Below are 21,563 nucleotides of genomic sequence, written 5' to 3' on the forward strand. Positions count from 1 at the left end.
CTGGGAAACATCTCCCAAAAAAGGTGCTAGCCATGCTAGCCAGTGAAACTGAGAATCATCTTCACAGATTTTTTTACAGAGGAACATATTCTCTTACAAAGGAAATTGTAACCATAACCAAAAAAATTTTATAGTAAGTACTCTTCACCAAGCTGTTAGTGCAGGGGTACTAAAGTATTTCTTAACATGGGGAAAAGTGAGAGTAGTCAACCTGTGAGACTAGAATTTTATTGTTCATAGGTCAATACATAAACATAACATATTTGCCAGAAACTGAAAATATGAGCTGCTGACATTAGGCCAAAATTTTCAGGGCCCAAGAACTCCCCTTTTATTCCAACAAATAACAACAGAGTCTGGAAAGTATAAATTTCTTACTGTTAAATCAATTTCATTGTTAGGGAACATTCCTTTTAGATCAAGTTTAACATACCAATTTGAGGAAGAGTTAAACAGACTAAATCACATAACACTATGGCAAATTTATGGTCCTGGGGTTTACAGTATACCATCCTCAATTCCCAGTTTCTGTGTCAATTGCACAAGCTTCCAAGAGATGACCACTAGCAGCTCTTCTGGACAGACCTTCATCTGCAGTCCAGGAATTTAGCCACCAGAAGAAAGACACAGCTATATTGCCATTCAACAGTTTTATAAATCTAGTATCAAAATAAGCTAGCTATTATAGCCAGTCAACATTAAAGCAAGTAATTCTCATGTGTACTCCAGAAGGAGACTGAAGTTCATACAGGACAAATGCTGCATAGTTCCCACATCTTGTCTCCTTTATATTTTTTGGTCAGCCAACCTGTCAAATCCTGCTTAAACTTTTCTGAAATTTCTGCCCAGGTCACAGTCATGATTGCATTTAGGGGCATATGCAATTTATTCAGTTATTCTGAAGACGTCACTAAAATAACATTTATGAAACTTAACTGAAAATTGATGCATCTAAGCGGCATTTCATGAAGTAGCTTGCCTATGGGATACCAGTTCAAAAATTACTTCCTTTAGTATGCAACAACGGTAAAAAAAAAAAAAAAGAAAGTAGAGTTGAACTGCCATCAAACTTAAAAAGTAGGTAGGACTATTTCATTCATATATTAAAAATAATTTACTTTCCCAAAATAATTTACAATTAGAAGCAGTTCAGACTATTTTAAACACAGAGCTGGAAAGTGTTTGAAGAAAAACTAAGACTGAATCACATTGCACTGAACCAATATGCTGAAATGCTTTAAAATTCTCACTTGGAGCATTACTGCTTAAACCATGAATGTTTATTTAATATGTGCACTAGGTAGGCTGTCAGACAGTTGCAAAGGTGAGTCTCTGTTTACTTTTTCCTGCCACCTCCACCACCTGCAAGCATGGTGGCCACTCGGATGAAGATGTTCAGTGTATCGGTGTAGATACCCAGGCATCTAGGACACAAGAAATCACAGTTACTCCTGCTGAACAGACAATTATTTGGTGCTTCACACTATCATACTTCATTTTAAGAGCCTGCATGAACTATCTTTACAAAACTCAGCTGTGACTATCCTCAAAGAACACAGGTATTTTGCTCTACCAGCTCTGCCAGCAAGAACTGTTTATAGAAATCCTAACCGATAGTATACTACTCCCATACAGGAGCCTCTGCTTTTACACTGAACTTTGATCTGTTTATCTCCAAGAATTCTTAAGAAGCTCAGTATTACGCTAATTAGACTAGAACAGAACCAATGAGGTAAGAATTCACCCAGGATCAGATAGACATTTACAAGAAAGCTATTTGTTAGTCAGACTTGGTCTTTACTGAGAGTCAATGCTTCCTTCCCTATCTATCATACCATTGCAGCTTTTTTATTTAGTGACAAAGACTAATAAATATTAAATGACTATGGGAAGATTAACTTTTTTTGTTTCAACTCATACTGACAGTTATTTTCAGAAAGCAGCTATAAATTCTGCCAGCAATGCTTTAGAAAACAAAAATACATTTTAGAATGTATTGCTGCAGGCATATGACACCACACATTCAATTGTGTTTCTCACAATCTTCATGATTACAATTTTAACTTCAGTAGCTATTTTCTCACTGTTGTTTTCAAACCCTGTGATTCTTCACATTTAACAGCAATACACTTTCAAACAATAAACAAAAGGCTATTTTTAAAGCATGCTTCAATCTAATTTGAGGCAAATTCTTACCCAGTGACATGGTTTAACATAGCTTAGTTTTGAGTTAAAGAGGAAAATCTCTCAGTTAGGAGGTGACTGCACACAGCCACTGAGATGAGCTGTGCTAACAGAGAACACTTACGCATTGATGGGGTCGTATTTGGCCACTCCATAGACAGGCAGAGTTTCAGCCCGTTTGACCACCAGCTGTGTATCATAGAGCAGGAACATGCCAAACAGCACCAGGCCACCATAGACCGCCACTGAATACAAGCCAGCGCCAAAAGCAGAGGTGGGAGGCAAGAACATGGACCCTGGAGAGGAATGTGCAACAGTGTTAAAGGAAACTGTGTGTATCTGCTATTCTGAGTCAGGTCACACACCAGTCACTGGAGCACACACTTTTCAGTAAGTGTTCAATTCTCAATTTGTGGTGTGTGTTTGATACCAAGAGCTTTGCCATGGACACTGAAGATGTCACATACACAACCTGATCCATTCATTTTGAACACCCCAGGGAACTGTGCATTTTTCTTCAGGTGAAAGTACCTGTGACTACAACAATGACTAAAACACATGAAGGAAAACAAGTGGATCAAGAACTAAGACCACATTTAATGCCTTTCCCTGCTCACTGGCAGTATCTAAAATATAAGGCACCCCTACTGGCCGTTTGTCAGACTAACATCTGTCAGAACCGTAACTTCATATTTGTTTTCAAGAACAAATATGACAGAATATTTTCTGCTGTGCTGGAGTTGCAAGGGCTATATTACAGGCAAATCTTCACTGGGCAGACCAGCATGCAACTGACTGCGAGCTGCACCACGGTAACTTCAGTTCACAACCTACTTTATAGGACAGTATTGAAACAGTATCTTACCGATTGAAGAAGCAATAACAAAGCCTAAGCCTATGCCAAGCGGTCCTCCCATGTTCAGGAATTTTTCACTCGGAGCACACATGGCCACAGTTGAGAGCCCCCCAACAATTCCAGCAGTGTACCAAGCAGCTCTGATGAGCAGAGGACCACCAAGGAAGGCCAGAGGAGCCACCACTGCACCCATGACACCTAGGCAAAGCAAAACAGAACACATGAAAGACTTGGAACACCACATGCCAAACCCACTTGATTTTTCCATCTCCACAGTCAGATGCATGGCTCAAACTAATCCACACCTAAAAAAACACCAATGTACTTGATTGTGCTCTTATCTAGAAGGGAGCACAATAAATTAGCAACCTTAAATTCCACAATGTATTTTTATTTAGCACTAGAATACTTTAGGGAACTCATCTTGGGAAAAAAAAGACTAACAAAAGTCAACATATTGATTGGCTCAGAACAGAGCTGGTAAGAAGAGATATTTAACATGGACTGATCAACTACATAATAGCACTAGGAGCACGCAACACTGAAAAACAGGACAGATTTCTGATCCAACAATTAGTTAGGGAAGTAAGTCAGATTTTTTTGCTAGAGGCTTGTAGGAAACATGTATCTAGCCCATTAATATCTCATTAGGTTGTTTCACTTAATAACAATCACTACAATAAACATAACTTCTTCTTGGTAGACATGTTAGCTCTGGAGAAGCAAATATGATTTCAGTGCCCAGCATCCACATGTGTTTTCTGAACTATAAAATATTTCTGGCAAAACAGTTTTGAAAAACGAGAGCCATTGTTATTTGAAGTAGGCATGATTAGTGAGAAATTGATCTGTACTAACAGCTTAAACACCTGAGGGACACACATCTCAAAAGTAAACTAATACTAAAATCTCTTTTTTTCTAATCAGGCTTTCAAATACCTCCTGTTCTGCACAGCTGAATAATGGTTAATGTAGGCAAGTGCACGTGTAGAAGTGGACGTCACAAAACCAAAGCAGCCATGAAACCATCTAGTTCTATTCAACGTGGAGTACACATACCTCAAGTTTAAATTGAGCATGACTTTTAGAAGACTATGAAAAACACTAGAGGACACTTAAGACACCTTTCCCTGACATTTAGGTGTTTTTGATGATCTCTGAAAAATCTCAACTCCCCCTAGAGCAGTCAATAAAAATTTACTTTAAAGTCAGAGTTTTGTTAAACCAAGCATCTGGTCACACTGAAGCACAGACATCTCTACAACAAACACTAAAACCACATACCTGAATGCATCATCCATGCTGCATGTTTAGCTACTGGATTATTTTCATAGGATATGGTCCTGACCAACATTCCAGCACCAATCATGGCTGCAAAAGTGGCACCAATTGCCTGAAGAAAGAGCATTACAGAGCTCAAGTTAGCATATGGACATATGGTCTGTGTTCTAATCTCCTAGTCTAAGAGTCAACACTGATTCTGAAAACAGCAACCTAATTCACAACTGGAGTATTCATTGACTTTACTCCTGTAAAGTTACAGTCAAATCTTTGCAGATCTTACCTTGCAATAATTTTAATTTATTTTTACTCAGTTTTCTAGAAATGCAAACTTAACAATTAAGTTGGCAACTCTCCTGGCTGTGTAAAGTAGGAAAAGGAAAACCTATGGTTCTGCCCCTCACTCTCATTAAGGTACCTGAAATGTGTTAGCTTTTCTTGTACATTTCTCCACCCAAAACTAACACTTAAGTTTACAGGGTTTTGCTACCAATTATTTTTTAACCTCAGTGTCTCTTCTTACTCATAGTTCCCAGCAGAATCATTCAACACCTACCAGACTGGTGAGAAGTGTACAACTTTTATCACCAATGATGCTTTATCAAATTCATCTCCCTAAGTTGTGTCGTGTGTTGGCATTGTTTCACTCCACTCAACAGACAATAAATACCTACTAAGCTTTCAAAGTGCTACATGGGAGAGCACAGGGAGGAGTAAGAATGCAAAGGGACCTCAGTTTCTATTTACAGACAGCAACAGAAACTGTGCCATTAGCTTTAGGTAGCTATTTCTAGGAAGTTCTTACTTGCACATATACAGCTGGTAAGGATGCCATAGCATTCTTTTGCTCACATAGTTTGTCTTTGACAAATCATCAAAGCAGTATAGAAAAAACATGTTAGAACATGACTAGAATGACCAAATCTTACATCACAAACTATCAGGATACCTTTATGGATAATGACACTAAGGTAGGTTAAGTTTTGCCTTACTTCCACCAAGTAGTTTACATTTATCTTTTTTTTTTTTTTTTATATATCAATCATAATCATAATTTGGGGGCATTTCTCAGCAAATACTTTTATTTTTATAATAAAGCTTACCAGCCAGGAGCCCTTTGTCATGAGGTTCATGAATGCAGGAGATCTGCTCACTGCTGCAGCAGACAGAGCTGTCATGCCAATGCTGCCCGCAAAGTACATGTAGGTAGACTGAATTCTGTCCTTCACATACTGTGGCCAAATACTGAAAAATAAGCAGTCATACAGAGCTGTGCAGTTACCAGGTTTGGAATGGAGAGCAGCTAAAAACACATTCAAGCTGTTAAGTGCATTCATAGCCATGGATATAAGGGAGGTTTCATAACAGTGATGTGGTCTAGCAACTTCTGCCATGAGTTTACTTTACAATGGGGACTGAACTTGTCAATCTTGCTGATTTAATCTAACGTTAACTCAGTAGAAATACTGAAAATTACAAATAATGCTAATTATAACTCAATTCTAAGTAGAAACCATGCATGGAAAACAGAGTAATGAATGCTTTTAACTACAGAAAACATAAGGGAATGGGGTGTGTATATATCAACCTGGCTTCAGGTAAAAGGTCTACAGAACGTGTACTGGCACTAAGCAGCTCACAAATCGCTGAGTCACAGTGCACATGGCTATCTGACACCGCAGGACACAAACGTCATTTTGAGAGCTCTAACAATAGCAACAGACGTAGACATAAGTGACTTTCTGCAGTATCCTTTGCAGAAAACTTTCTCTGCTAGGACTAAACATAGTGCACACATTTTTACCCAATTCACACTTTTGACCTGTTACTTAAGTGTTGTGCAGAAAAAAATTACACATAGCTCTGTCTGCTACAAGCTTCTCATAAACACAAACAGCACATGTTCAGTATAAATGCAGACTGCCACTTCTAAATACAAATGCAAAATAAAGCAAAATGTCCACAACAAACATTGCTCCCAAGTCCATGGTTATTATTACCCATCTTTCAAGTCTAACTGTACAGTCTTGCCATCAGCCAGCGTTTTCCTTTTGACCAAGAAGCAATTCACTGAAGTTTTAAGAACACAGTTATTAGATCAAAGCTTTTGCCAAGATACGCTGTTTAATTGAGACTTTTTAAACAGCTGTATTAAAGTTTAATGAACAGTCTCATAAGAACACCAGGGAAACTGGTCTTAGCAGTGCTTTTCAGAAGACCACACCTCCTAAGTTATCTGGAGCACACCTCTTAAGACAAGTTTATATACTCTTCACACTAGATTTAACAAAACAAACTCACTCGGGTTACTATCTATTTAAGGCTGAATAATTCTAATTTTGCTTTAAAAACCTGCAGGGGCATAGGTTGAGGTTTACTCTTCAGAGCTTAGAAAAACATAAGTGTACACTAGGTGATGGCAGCTAAAGAAGAGACAGATAAAGAGGAGATGTGCCTCATTGAAGAAGGAAGCCATCCTACTTACGCAGCCCTTTCGATAGCTCCAATCTCACTGGACATGCCCATTCCATAGTAGCAGAGGGCTCCCAGGCCAACAGCAGCCCCTCCAGCAACAACGAACTTCCCCAGGCGATCAGCTGTGGAAAGAAGTAAAAACCACCCACTCTCACTGATGCTTCTTCTTGGACAGTTAACAACATCCTCATGGGAATTTTGATGTGTCTGCAATAGCTGCTCCATTTACCCCTCCTTCTAAAAGCCTCACTTAATTTCAAGTCAGTTCACCACCAGTTAAGGTTCAAAGATTCTCAGTATTTAAAGCAGAGCTCCTCTACCTTTAAGTGCAGCGTCTGCAGATGGCTCAAATGCTGCTTCTTTCACTTCCTGGCCAAGTTTTCCACGCCTTGCACCCGTTCTTGCTCTGGTGGCATAACTCTGTTAGATTCAGAAATAACATAACAAATATTTAATGAAATAAAATAGAAGATAGTCTTATCAACTTACTTGCTACACTTAAAATTGTTAATTAATCTCTTATTAATCTGTGCTTACCTTCATATATACGAAGCAACTGTGCTCAAGGAAAATAAGTGAACGTTAAGGTTTAGGAACCTTTGTGAGAAACATTCACATATTATAGAAGTACAGAACCAATGCAGTGAATTCTAGAAGCTGTAATTTTCAGACTGCATTTCTTCTACTCTAATCCCACTGTACTAAAGACTGCCACAAGCCTCCTTCTTAAATACAAAAACATTATTGTTACTTTTTTGTTTTGTAAAAAAGTATTTTGCTTTCTACACCAAAACAACACTCTTTGTGGGAACACTTCAATACAAAAAAAATCTTGCACAATACTTACATTTTACTAAAGCTGGAACACTAAAGACACTAAAGCTGGAAAAGCAGCACAAATTTTTTTGCTTTCAAATCTAACCTTGATTTATAGAAAAAACCTTGAATGAAGGCCTAGAAACTCAAAATTTTTAAGGTCAACAAACTCCAAGTAATTACGCTTCTCAAAATTTTAGTAAGTTGGAAGAGCAACATAGAATACACTCATATTTAAGTTCAAAAACAACTTCTTAAGTTTTCTGATCATTTTTTACAGGGAATTTTAAATTAAAATTGCATCTGAGCAGTCAAAGACTCACATCAAGCTGTGAATTTGTTTCAACACTAAAATACAGAACTTACAAGCATTACTCTCATCAGCCATTAGAGCACTACAATTCAAGGGGTCTACCAGAGCCCTTCAGTTTGGTTGTGTTTGGCAGCCAATGAAATCCAGCCCAACACCAGAAAACTCACACACACAAAAAATGCATCATGTACCTACAAACTTAGAATGCTTAAGAGGAAAATACAAAGGAAGTGAAGAATTTGCCACTAGCACTTTCATCAAGATCACAAAAGAGCAACAACAGCCCCTAACAGCTCTGAGCTGCAGGTCTGCAAAATCCTCTCTCAATGAAGAGTAAACAGTGTCTCAGGATAATGACAGTCCGGTTTTTAAAAATGCTGGTTAGATCTGTGATTGCCCTGCCACAGCTCAGAAATGGCTCTAACTGAGATTACAGCTCTCAACACATATTGGGACTAAAATAATTGAAAAGGAAGTGTTTATTTTAATGTTACATTTAAGACTCTAACTTGGGAACAGGGAAGCAGGACAAGAATTTCTATTCCTCCTACCTTACCTAGTAAGGCCCGTCCATCTCTAACTACTTCTTTTGAGCTCTTTTGCCCATTACTTTCAAGACACAAGTCAGTCATTGAAACAGAAGACTTCATTTCAACTGCGCCAAAACCCCTGTGTTTTGACTCAACAACATTCTTCCTTCAGCAAATTAGAGCAGGGACCTCAAACAAGCAGAAGGGTCAGCACATCAGGTACTCCACGCTAAGTGATTCTTTTGGCAATACACTCAACCCTTTAAAATATGTGCAGTCAGGGCCAACAGAAGGAGAATTACCTTACCTGGCTAGGCTGCCACAGCCTGTATGCTTTTATACTGGAGCTCCTCAAGGCTGGGGAAGCCTGAGTGATGGTGGGGCGGATGGTCTGGCATGGCAGGGCCCTCAGGCACACCAGCCTGGCAGCCAGCATGGTTGCTGAGATAACTTAACACACTGTGCTCCTGCAAATGCACAAGAAAACGTATTTTGCTGTTTTGTTACATGGTTTTAAGACAAGGCACACTTACTACTTATTCTCAACTACAACAGAACTAATAAAAATATCCCAAACCAACTGACCAAAGAAAATCTTTAGTAAAAACAGTATTATCACAAGTACTGTAATAGGAGGTAAAACCTTCTTAAACACAGTTTAATTTTGCTTTACCTGTATTTATCACAGACTTCTCTCTCACAATTTACTCGAAAACAGGAACACCACTTTTCATATGCATAAATTAAATTAAGACTCTTTATGTACTTATGTTTGAGTTACTTTGGCAACTAACCTTTGTTTTGACACACAACACTGCATGGGTACTCTGCTCTCCTAATTTACTTAAAACTCCATATAACTATAAACCAAATGGGCAAACAGCACAATATGTATGACGGAAAAATAGTCAGAGAAAGATTTTAAGCCATCTTTTAAAGAACTGATGAGCTTTACAGGCACAGCATTCAGTCAAGGTCACAGCCCAGAACGCAGGTTCAGATACAATTCTGATCAGAAAACAGTGACACCACTCACAGATAAATGGACACCAGCAGGACCAGCCTGTGAGTTCCGCTGAAAATTGCCAGCTCACTGCCACTAATGGTGCATATCATACAAAAATCCCCAAGGCCTTGGAGTCACTTTAATGTACTTTAATTACAATTGCATACAACCCCTCATATCAGCGCCTTTTTTCACATGACCGGTCATACCTTACGTGTGCAGTGACCGATATAAGCTAAGAGTATTCTAAAGAAAGGCAGGTTTAAATACGAGTGAGAAACAAGCACGCACAGCACTGGACAGCTCGCATTAATCACAGAGGAGTGACAGAGAAGATAACAATCCTGCTGCTAGAAAGTCACTTTGCTCTGCAGCGCAGTTACGAAATGCGGCTCTTGTAACGGGAAGCACTTTACGAGGTACATCGTGAGTGTGCTACTAAACGGAGCCCTCCCAGGGGATGACGAGGTCTGCAGGAACTGAGAGGGCCAACTCCGTGACTTTTACTTTCCTTTTTGGAAACTGGCAAGGTAACTTCAAGCGCTTTATCAAGAGTAAGGAGGGCAGAGAGCCGAAAGCTAAAAACAGAACATTCCCACATATTAACTGGCAGTAGCGTAACGCAGCGCTGGGGAGTCACTGCCGCACCACAGCGCGCACAAACCCCTCCCAGTCTCGGCAGGGCGGCGACCGGCGCCCGCCTCAGCTCGGGCCGGGTCGGACCCTCTCCCACTTTCGGTCCCAACATCGGCCCCGGCCTCAATCCGGCCCAACACCTGCCCCGCACCTGTCCCGGCCCCGCGCGGTCCCCGCCGCCTCCTGCGCGTTCCGCCCCGCTCCGCCGCTGCAGTGGGCCCGGCCCCGGCAGCGGAAGTGACGTCAAGCCGCCCTGCGTGTCCCCGCGACTGGCTCGCTCCCCCCACGTGACCACCGGGCCCGCGGGCGCCATTGGCCGGCGCGGCGGTGACGCGCGCGCGGCCGCCATCTTTGACCGGGGCAGCGACGGTTTTGGAGGCGCGCGGTGAGGGCGCGCCGGCAGGGGGCGCGCGCGGGGCTGGTCCCGAGGCGGGGCTGCGCCCGCTCCGTGCCGCGGGAGTGGACGGCGATTAATGTGGGAATACAGCAAAGTGTTGGTACGGTAGGGTAGGAGTACGGTAGGGTAGGAGTACAGCGTTACAGTGCTGCGGGAATAGCCGGGGATTAATGCGGGAATACAGCAGAGTATCGGCACGGTGGGAAAGGGGGGTGTTCAGGAGCACAGCGTTCCAGTGCCAGTCCAATGGATGCGGCTGTTCAGGAGCACAGCGTTCCAGTGCCGGCCCGCTGGCGGTGCCTGCACCCACCTCACGGCTTCTGCCACCTCAGAAAGCTCCGGACCTTTGCGCTTCCTTCCCTTAAAGCACAGCACTCTAGCAGCGGGAGGTAAATCTCCCCCTCTGTAACCTCTTCGGAGTTACATCTCTCTTCCTTGTGGATATAGTACATGCTTTAAGGCTGGAGCTCACAGGCCAGATGAGCACAAGAACCGGGGTTGTGTGTGTAAAGTACAAAAGTGGATGCTGTCAACTCTAATCCCAGCCTTGCAGGGGCGCTCCACAGCCCTTCCCAGGGCTAAACATTCCGGTCTGGGCTAAACTATTTCTCAGCTGGCAGCTTCCTTCCAGCCTCACTCCAAATGGAGCTCTGAGATTTCTTCCAAGTTTTACTCTAATCCTAAACTGAGCCTTAGGAAGGACAGAGCAGCGCTTCCCTGGACTATCAAATCCTCAAATTGATACCAGATTTTGCTTTGGGAGCCCCTTCCCAGCTCTACTCCAGCCACAGCTCTGTAGTTTTTTTCAGCCTTAACACTACATGTGGCCATGTTTCTTCACTGCCAAGTAAAAGAGACTGTGAAGAGTCCTGCGCAGGATTAAAGACAAATATAATAAAAAAGATGTATTGAATATAGAATTAGGTCAGAAAAAGAATGAGAGTTACAGATACGCTTTCGAGAATTATGAGATTAGCCTTTCTGTATCTCAGAGCCTCCTTGTTTAAACTATAAGAAAAGCAATACAGTGACCTGCTGGTTCACAAAATGAAAGTCAAGATGAGAGAGATCAGATATGGAAGAGGTCTGAAAGTGCACCAGCATATAAGATCTTGAGGAAGAATTTGAATTTAGAAGAATGAAGCAGAAGAATATGTGATGGGTGGAAATTCTATCAGAGGAGGCCAGACCTACTGGGGTTTGAGATTTGATTCTTACTTACTCTGACAATTGTTTGCTTTCTGTTGGAGTAAGTGAAAATCCAGAGCTTTGATGTCTATTGTATTGAGGTCTCCTACAATGCAAGGAAAAAAAAAGTCAGTTTCAGGCCATGAATATGTTGTTTATTTAGAGACTTGTAGTGCTTATTTCAGAGTTTGTAACACTCTCTAATTGTTAGGTACTAAAGGATTCATTATAATAATTAATATTTAAATTTATAATTAAGTTATTAATAGTAATAATTTATGCAAGGAGTCAAAGTTACCTCTTTTACTACCGCATATAATCATGTAAAGAACTCTCTTGAGACTTTCAAATAAGGTACTCATCCCAGCTTTTCCCCAAACTGTTTCTTAAATAGATAATTTTGTAAGAAGCAACCCAAATCTACACAGGGCCCACCTTGCAGCAAACTCAGCTATTGAAGTCGTCTCACAGAAATTTGCCTCCTAAGAGATACTCCTTTTCTCCTCGATGGGGAGCACCTGGGAATGCTCTACTGGCCAAATCCATGTGTGAGCTGGGCAGCAGTGGCCTCTGATGCCCGAGGAGTTTCTCAGGTGGAAGCTGCAGGTTGGATCCTGTGTGGGAGTGCCCCTGCACCTCTCTTTGGGGCAGGATGGCGATGGCTTCGGTCCCTGTGCCACCCGGGAATGCTGCGGGGCTGCCGAGCTGTGCTTTTGCAGCACTTGGGGCTCCTGCCAGCAAGAGCAGGGATAACAGCAGGACACAGAGGCTTGGCGGGGAGGTGGCAGCCAAATAAAAACTGGCTTTTTAACTCCAAAGCCCTGCTCCTTCATGGGACTGTGTTCAAATGCTGTGTGCATCCCCCACCTGACCGGGTGCTGTTCAGTGCCTTTGAAAGGGCCCGGATGATGGCACAGAGGGGCTCTCAGGTTTGCAGTGGTACAGGACTCACAGGGGTGGGTGCTGCACCGCGTGGCTGTGCTGCCATCCAGGGGAGTCGACTGGCCGGAGAATTGGGCAAACAGGAGTGTCATGCACGTCAGCAAAGGGAAGTGCAGAGCCCTGCACCTGGTGAGGAGCAGCCCCATCCACCAGCACAGGCTGGGGCTCTCCAGCTGGAGAGCAGAACGATGCAGGCTGGAGAGACTGCATAGGGGCGATTGGCTGCCAAGGACGGGCTGGGAAAGGTGGGGCTGCTCCTTCAGAAGAGAGGGCTTAGGGCACTTCATTGTCACACGAAGGACAATATCCGTTTATGATGCTGTCTTTTTTACCCTCTACAAAGTTTACACTTTATTCATTGGTTACAATAAATCAACATAATGCTCACAAGTGTAAAATCATCTCCACCTCCGTTTTTCCCAAACTTTTCTAAAAATTCTTTTCCCAGCTGCAGATTTCTTCTCACTTCTCTCCTTCACCTTCTCTTCTCAGTCTCCATACCAATGGCATTGGTAAAATTCCCTTCAGCAATAACCGTATCAGTTAACTCTCTCTGGCTCACAGACCAGCTGTAAGCCCTCTCCATACTTCATCAGTGTGTATAAATATCTGATGGCAAGGAGTAAAGGAGCCAGACTCAGTGATTTCTGGTGACAAGACAATCGGCAATGGACCTAAACTGAAATATAAGACTTTTTTTTTAAAGTAAGAATTTTTTTAGTGATTTTTTTATTTTTTACTGTAAGGGTAGTTGAACAGTGGGACAGGCTGCTCAGAGCATTGTACAGTCCTTCTATGGAGATTTTCAGAAGCTGACTGGACATAGTCCTGAGTAACCTGTTTATGCAGGAGGGTTGGCCTAGATCATCTCCAGAGGTCCCTGCCAACCTATTCTACTAGTCTGCAAAGTATTGATGATTCCTGAAAGCTCTGAAGCACTTTGGGCTTTTTAAGGACTGATATACACCAATAAGAGATACTTGGAAAACAGTAACAAGTTGTAAAAAAGGTTATTTTCAAAGCAACAAAAATAGTAGTAATAAAAAGGAAACCTCATGAAGATACTGTTTTTTGAAAATAGGTGAACAAATCTTCAGTAGTCAAAAGTATAAGCAGGAAAACTTGTACTGAAAATTTTTATTTGTACATAAAAATTTCTTACCTTTTTCTTCAATAGGTCACATTTTCAACATGTTTTGCATGTGTTGGAAATCTTACATTTCTCTAGAGAAGATCAAATATAGTTTGATATTAGAGGGTTAACTTCTAATTAGAAATTCTGCAGGATCCGAAAATGCCATTATGAGGGGACTTGAGTATCCTGAGGGAAGTGTGAAGTCAGGCTTCAAGCCCTGCCTGTCTTCCAGGCAAGAACAAGGTGAGGAACAGCCCTTCATCTGCTTCCCAGCCCTGCTAGTTCCCAGCAGTGACATTGCTGATGCCAGGGCTTAAAGGGGTGGTGGCCTCACACTGCCATGCCCAAGGGGAAAGCTGATCTGACTGCCTGACTTCAAAAGAACTAATCCAAGCTCTGCTCCCCAAGTCCTGTAGGAGAAACATCATGTGTTTTCAAAAAATGAATTCAGCCTGTTCTTAGAGATAAATAGTTTCTAAAGGGATTTTGCTGCCTTGCCCTGAAAGTGAGGATCGTGAGCAATGCAGTCATCTTCCACAAGATGTATTTTCAACCATGCACCCTGCCTTGCCAGCCACCTGCATTGGGCAGCAAAACCACACTTACAAACAGCCCTCTGCAATCCTGGAAAGCCATGGGAGCTACAACAAGCCCATTACTGTGCTAATAAATAGGGTCAATGTCAATTTTGAAGCTTAAGCTTTTAACTCGGCAGCTCTGGCACCCTCCTGCAAGAAGAAAGCATCGCAGTCGTTCACATGGCTGTGTTCATCAGCAGGAAAGAAATAAATCTGTGCTTAGCACCATTTCTCCTTAGGGTAAACTTTGCCATTGAAGTTTTCAAATTAGAGCTGAAGAAAAATATATTGAAGGTTTTCTGGCTGTGCTGACTCCAGCACTCCACATATCTCTCCCAGCAGATTACAGGGGACTTTTGGACTTAATCTGTTCCTGGTATTCATGTAACAAATGCATATTCATTAGGCACCATGTTTTTACTTTAGATGAGATATCATTAAACATTACAGTGTGGAGGGAATTTGGGGAGACAGTAATGATCACTGTCTTGAAGCATGGCAAGAAAAAACCACCGTTAAATAGAGTATTACTTTACCATGGAAGAACAAGTCCTTCCATGCAGGAATTTGTGCAATAAGAGCAAGAGAAGTCCCAGAAGTGAAGCAGTGTCCATATTTTCGACAGGTGTGATAATTTTCAGGGTCTTGGATTATTTGGCCAGATCTCAAAACACCTCAAATAGACAGCAGCCTCATTTCAGTGGTACTGAACTGTGCTGGCTCTGAAGTGTCTTCCCTCCTTTCTGTTATGAAGTTTTCACCTTGCTTGTTTTAAAAAGCATTGCACTAAAATTTGTACTGCAGCTTGTATATTTTGAGGACTTTCATATATATTTGCATTAAACAAAAGTAATTCCAGTTTGGAATTGGAGAAAGGTTGTCTGCTATAAAGAATTTCACATGTTTTATCTCTTGCTAAAATAAAATGAAGCCATCCTGGCAGACATAGACATTAAAAAAATTAGTTTTTATATACATTTGTATAAAAAATCATTTAAGAATGGAAAACAAACAATGCATCTGTTTGCAATCTCTGCAACAGACTGAAAAATCAAACAACACATCTCAAAGAATAAAAATAGCAACTGTTTTAAATGTGTATTTTCATACTGCTAGGGTGTTCTGCTGTCGTCAGTACTTTTCATGACAGTGCTCTGAGCACACATACAAGTTTGCTTTGCAGTCAATCTGCAAACTTCAAAGTTACAACAGGAAAAACTCTTTCAGGTAGAATATGTGGAAACCTGCATGCCTGGTTGCTTTGTGGGAGAAACAGCTTCTGTTGCGGGTTTCTTCAGTCAATACAATATTTTCCTTCTTGGGCATGCTAAAGAAAGGAGCATCATTCTCAGGCTGTGTTGATAAAGAAGCTTATGCTCTTCAAAGCCCTCAGGGGGATAAAAAGTCTAAACCTCCAGGTTTACAGAAAAATTCCTGCATTCGGTTTTTTGATTGTTCATATTTAGGCCATATTTTTAGAAATTACTTTGTTTTTCTATTTCCTGAGAGGAAACATCACCCAGGTTGTACTGAGCATTTTTTGTAGGTTTGGTTCTTTATGGCCATATCAATAATCCTGATGAAGTTGTGCCTCTAATCTGCATCTGCTTGCTCAGGGAAGAGGCTCAGCTCCCTTTGCTTTATTAGCAGTACCCCTTGTTTGGCCTGGCACCCCCATTTCCTCTTACTCTGGGTCTTTCCCCACCTGTCCTTTTCTCAGCTCTTGTGACATTCCCTTGGCCTCCCCTTGGTCACAATTCCAACACTCTTCTGCCAGCTTCCAAACCTGCCATGTTTTATCCTTGCTTTCTTTCTGTCCTTCATCAGTCCCTTCCCCTTCTGCACTGTGTCTTGTTTCCCATACCAGCTGGGATTTGTTCGTTTTATAGTCATTTAAACAAATGGTTTTTGCCTTGTCAAATGTTAATGCTTAACTTTATCAGCTACTAAAATAAACTTCCAAAATCAGAAGCTTGACATCAAGACCTATGTTCTCCATTGATTATATAATTTATGTCTCATTTGGGGAATGCATTTCTATTCCTAGATTTACTAAGGCTACAATACTTGAAGGTAAATAAACCTGGATGTCAAATCACCAGTTCAGTAAATAGTCTAAGCTTGTGAGTAACTATGTGAGTAGCACTCTCATGTATTAAACTTAGAGTAGATGCTCAGACCTTCTTTCTTTAGTTACTTAGGAGAAGAGCTTTGGTTTCTCAAGTGCTCAGAGATAAATGAAGATGAGTGCTTTGGTGAACAAGGACCTGACATTGTTTGGTTATAAATAAATACATGAGAGAGAATATTTTTTTCACTCAAGATTCTATTTGAATAAATTGTACATAAAAGGACATTTCTTTTTCTTGAACCCTGTTTTAGAGGCTATACCATGAATTATTTATTTACATCAGACAATAAAGAACGCTAAAACAGTTTAAAAATACTTTTCAATGAAAGAGTGAAATCTACATTTACAGCCTGAGACCTCTCAACCTCCAAGAAATTGCTATTCATTTTGTTTAAATACAACAAATACTCATTTTCCTAAGTGCCTGTGAACTCTATGCTGCAGCAAAAAAATGACCCAGGGCTTTGTCTGAAATTGCTGTTTGTGCTTTCTAATTATTTTTAACATGCAGAGCACTGTTCTTCTGCAACTTCTTGAAAAAAAACAAAAACTATTTGAAATTCAGTAAGCTTTGATTTAAAGTGATTGGTTTCCACCTGGATGGAGTGAAATTTTCTACTTGCAAAGTTTATTAGTACATTAAAAGATGCAAATTAATTCATAATTCTTTCAGCTCATTCTCTTGGGAACAATTATACAAGGAAATTATTAATGTACAAGAAAACAACAGTTAAAAATCTCAAAGGGCAACAGAGGTGTGGAATATATGAAAACATTTAGACCTAGCTAATAGCAGAACTCGGTTATAATAATAACAGTTCATAAACCAATTTTAATTTTTCTTTATTTGTAAACTGATAGCAGCCACATGGTGCAGACAGGGAATCAAAGGCTGGCAAAAGGGCTTTGCAGTCAAAGGCCCTGTTCTCAATGAAGGGCTGAGGAAACACAGTGTGAAGTTTTGAACCTGTGCTGCCAGAGTTTCCAAGGATCCCAGCCAAAGGTGAAGCATCACTGAGCTCACCTCTGCCCATGGCTCTGCCCACACCATCCCGAGGGATTGCAGACCAGGCTGTCATTTCAGTGTAAGCCTCGGCACTCTGACAAACAAGCCCTGTACTTTCCATCTGGATAATGAAACCCCCCAGGATCCGAGTAACATCTGATAAAAAAAGAGCAAACAGACTTGCTTTTTAGGCTTCTTTGATCCACAATCCACCTATTTTTTTCTCCTTTTATTTAAGGTGTTAAACAACTCAGCTACTTTCCATTTTTCTTTTCATAATTTATCCAGCATGCTTTTAATATTACATATCTGATGAAAATTTCATATCTTTACAATCAGAGTCATAGCACAGTGTTATCACCAGGACACCTGCAGTGACTGGGCTATCTGCTGGCAGCACTCCCTGACATATAGCTCTCAATGGAGACTGAGAGGGAAGCACATGCTCCCAAAATATTCTAACACAAGCACCACTACTGAGAGAAGTTTGTCCTAAGGAAGTTGCCCTTTTATAACTTTAAGAAGAGCCACATAAACATAACACACACACATCAAACCTCTGCTGACACAGTTTACACTGGGACAAAATAACAGAGGCATCACATGAAAAGAGAACAAGGTTACCTTATGGATATGGCAGGAGTAAAATAACTTGTATTAGACTTGCTCACACATGCCTTTCTCTGCAGACTCTAAAAGTTCTGTTTACAAATGAAAAATGTTTACATTTGAAAAAATACGATGCTCTACAAATATTTCCCTTCGTCTTCAGAATAGCATAAGAACTGAAATGATAAAAGTCTAAATAACATGGATTGACAAAATAAAATCCTTAAGAAGAGTGGACTGTTCTGTATTGCCCAGACAGAAATCCAGGTTTTAACTACAGCAATATTTATTGCATTTTTTATGACAGTGGGCCACTTCCAAAACACCCTCCCTCAAAAAAATTCCCAAATTTCAAAAGCAAGACTTTGTTTTGATGATGCATATATAGGGAAAGATAAGTTTCTACATGTTAAAAAATGGAACTGCTGAAAATGCTGGACGAATTCCTGTTCTGTTTTGCTTTTGCAGTTGCATGACTAGATGAATGTATTTCCTTTTGCCAAGTGAAAATTAGCTTCCAGGGAACAATTCTATCTCACAATTCAGGTAAAACTACTGAGAGAAATCACTGATTATTACCCATCTAATGCAATAATTTTGTATATTTAGAAGAACATATGGGTTCACTGGAAAAATAATTAATGTAACACCCCTCTGCAACTCAAATTCCGCTAGCCTCTTTTAGCTATTTTGTTCTCTGCTGGTTTCTGCTAGAGACCGAAATCCCCATGAACTGAAAGACGTGTCAAAGAATCAGAACATTTCTGAGTGAGAATACTGACAAAAGGCCATTATGGTTTAACCATTTTCAAATGAAAATTCAATTTTTTTAAAAATGCAGGCCCATTTTTTTTTTCCCTGAGGTCAGAAGAGTAACAGTTATTTTTAATGTCATGTTTGGTTTTGCCCTTAAAAAAACAAACAAAGCCACAATATGGAAAACTCCACTGAAAGGGTAATGTCCTTTGTGAAGAGGTCTGTGATATGCAGGGGACAATAAGAGAGTGAGGCTAGAGTAGGATTTTTCTGAGCAAAATTTTCATCCTCAGGACTTTGCTTGAGGCTGTGAAATGTGAAACAAGCTGATGGCATGTTTGATTCTGAAGGGTCATGTACCTATATGAGAAAGCTGTGATTTAACTTATCTTGGGATGCCATTTCTGTAACTTTAAGGACAAAATGGACAGAAATATTCCATGTCACCATTGAAGTGATTTCTTGTAAGGCTAGCACCAAGGTTCAGTGGCTGAGATCCCTCAGCTGGTGCCTCTGTGATATGCCTCTTTGGCAGCAAACCAGCAATGTCAGTCTAGCATAAATGTAACTGCCAGATCCATTTTTTCCCCTTTGAAGTGCACAATTCTAAAGGATCAGGGCTAAGCCCTGGAGAAAACAATATTCAAGTTAAATATCATCATTGTTCTCAATAAATTACTTCAGTAGCTATTCTAATTAATCATGGTCATTCCCTGTCTGTATAGACAGCAGTCAGAGAAGTGTCACATAAGGACAGTCTTTCAGGAGTTTTCCCCCTTTAGACACAAGCATAGAAGCTTGACTTAACATACAAACTCAGAAGGCTGCAGATGAAAAGGTGAGAGCTCCTCTAAATACCAGGTCCTGGTTTGGTTACTGTTTTTTTGGGATTTGGCCCTTAGCATTGTAGTCATTCAGAAACTTGCTGCTGATTACTGACTGCCAAAGCAAAATCTGTGATATAAATGTGTGAAACTATGAGACACTGAAAGAAATCATTGTGGAAATGCAGTGATGCCTCATTGATCCAGCGAATTCACTTAGGCCACTGAAGTGTTCCCATCCCTGGTCTCAAAGCATTGCTCATCTACCAGAGGTGGCCAAGTGAGACGTACCTCAGGTGGTGCAGTTTCCTTCCCAGTAACCAGAAAGCAAATGAACTGAAATTTGGAACCTCAGCAGGAAAAATAATCTTTAATTTGAAATGGATATTGTTTAAGCTGTGATGAGAAGTAAGAATGAGTGGTGAGCAAGTGCCATAAAAATACCTTGGTTTAGTTTTAAAGATATTTATGGGAAGATTTACTTATTGCTAAATGATGGAGAACAGTTACAATCTGTTATACTTAATTTACTACTACATAAGTGAAAATGTGCTAAGAGCAGCACACTTGTTAAATTAAAGCTCACTTAATGATTACACAGCACTTGGGAATAACATCTAGTTAAAGAGTAAGCAGTAATAGATGTTTTCTATAGAATCATTCCTTTTGGGAAAATAAGACAACCAAACCCTTTACATTTTTTGTTCATAACTAAAAGATACAAAATACCAGAAAGAGGACAAGGAGGAGGAATTACCTCTTTTAGTAAATACTGGAGTACTTACTAGAGCTACCATGAGAAGGTTACTGGCTCTGACTCTCCACCCTATTACAGTGGGTTGCACTGAAGTCAGTACTATTATCTTGCTTCATCACTCTACAACAGACTGAAAAAATCAGATAAATCCTGGACTGAATACTACCTATTATCTACCTCCTTTGTCATTTTTTTTCTTGTCACCACAGTATCTGGAAAGGTGATTATTAAATCAATAGTAATAACAAAATCCCAAGAAAAAAGAGAAAAGCTAGTATTTTCCTCTTTTATGGGAGTGACGATTTTAGCTGAATCAGGGCTATTCTTTGGGTAGGGAGTAACCTTGTCCTGGTTTAACCCCAGCCAGCAGCCAAGCCCCACACAGCCACTCACCTGCTTCTGCAATGGCAGGATTGGGGAAATAATCAGATGGATAAAAGCTGGAAAACTCATCGACTGAGATATAGGCAATTTAATAGGGAAAGTCAAGCCATGGAATAAGTTTAACACTTCCATGGGCAAGCAGGTAATCAGCTATCCCCCGGGAAGCAGGGCTCCATCACACCCAGCAGTTACTTGGGAAGACAAACACCATCATTCCAAAGATCCCTCCATTCCTCCTTCTTCCCTCTAAATACTGAGCATGATGCCAACCCAATCATTCACAAGTGTGAATGTGGCTGTACCCTCATCTATCTCCTTTTCCAAGATGGTACCTCTTCAACAAAATGTGACCTTTTTGCGTCGAGTCCTTTTGTGAAAGAACTGAATTAAAAAAAAAAAATCTTGAAGAGGCCTCTACAGCAATCCCAATATATGAATGTTGAGTATTATTTTTGTCACTGTCTTCTTACATAGGAGCTTTATAAAAGCATTGTTTCTGTAGTTCAGGGGCCATGTTGTGGCCATCCCACATAGCAGCAGGAGTGGCTCGCTATGGTTCAAAGCTCAGTCCCCTGTGGATGGCTTTGCTGGAGCCTGTTGGAGGATAGTTTGGTGCCAAGATGAGGAAATTACAGTTTTGGGACTATCAGCCCTTCATGTGCTACCATGGGATGAACAGTCCTGATAGCTGGGGAGCTTCCTGCACACTGTCTTTTGGTGTGGCAGAATAGCTCCACAGCAGAGACACTGTGGAGAACT

The 21,563-nt window shown here is 40.7% G+C and overlaps 1 protein-coding gene across 5 annotated transcripts in view; it reads right to left on the reverse strand.

The window, feature by feature from the left end:
• Positions 1 to 212: 212 nt before the first annotated feature.
• Positions 213 to 21,563, reverse strand: part of GHITM (growth hormone inducible transmembrane protein) — a 47,344-nt gene continuing 25,993 nt past the window's right edge. The window contains exons 2-11 of one of the 5 annotated variants that reach the window (XM_088168849.1): positions 13,787 to 13,848; positions 11,717 to 11,788; positions 8,763 to 8,922; positions 7,117 to 7,216; positions 6,807 to 6,918; positions 5,425 to 5,566; positions 4,325 to 4,433; positions 3,050 to 3,238; positions 2,309 to 2,480; positions 213 to 1,424 (exon numbers count right to left, since the gene is read on the reverse strand). In XM_088168849.1, the coding sequence (XP_088024975.1) occupies positions 1,337 to 1,424; positions 2,309 to 2,480; positions 3,050 to 3,238; positions 4,325 to 4,433; positions 5,425 to 5,566; positions 6,807 to 6,918; positions 7,117 to 7,216; positions 8,763 to 8,891 (1,041 nt within the window). In that variant the 5' untranslated portion in view covers positions 8,892 to 8,922; positions 11,717 to 11,788; positions 13,787 to 13,848 and the 3' untranslated portion in view covers positions 213 to 1,336. Of the gene's footprint in view, positions 1,425 to 2,308; positions 2,481 to 3,049; positions 3,239 to 4,324; positions 4,434 to 5,424; positions 5,567 to 6,806; positions 6,919 to 7,116; positions 7,217 to 8,762; positions 8,923 to 10,248; positions 10,392 to 11,716; positions 11,789 to 12,117; positions 12,409 to 13,786; positions 13,849 to 21,563 lie in introns of those variants that run through there. The other 4 variants (XM_088168851.1, XM_088168850.1, XM_088168848.1 and 1 more) reach the window with 4 other exon arrangements.

The sequence above is a fragment of the Sturnus vulgaris genome, chromosome 8 (genome assembly GCF_052056855.1).
Source record: "Sturnus vulgaris isolate bStuVul1 chromosome 8, bStuVul1.hap1, whole genome shotgun sequence".
Lineage (NCBI taxonomy): Eukaryota > Metazoa > Chordata > Aves > Passeriformes > Sturnidae > Sturnus > Sturnus vulgaris.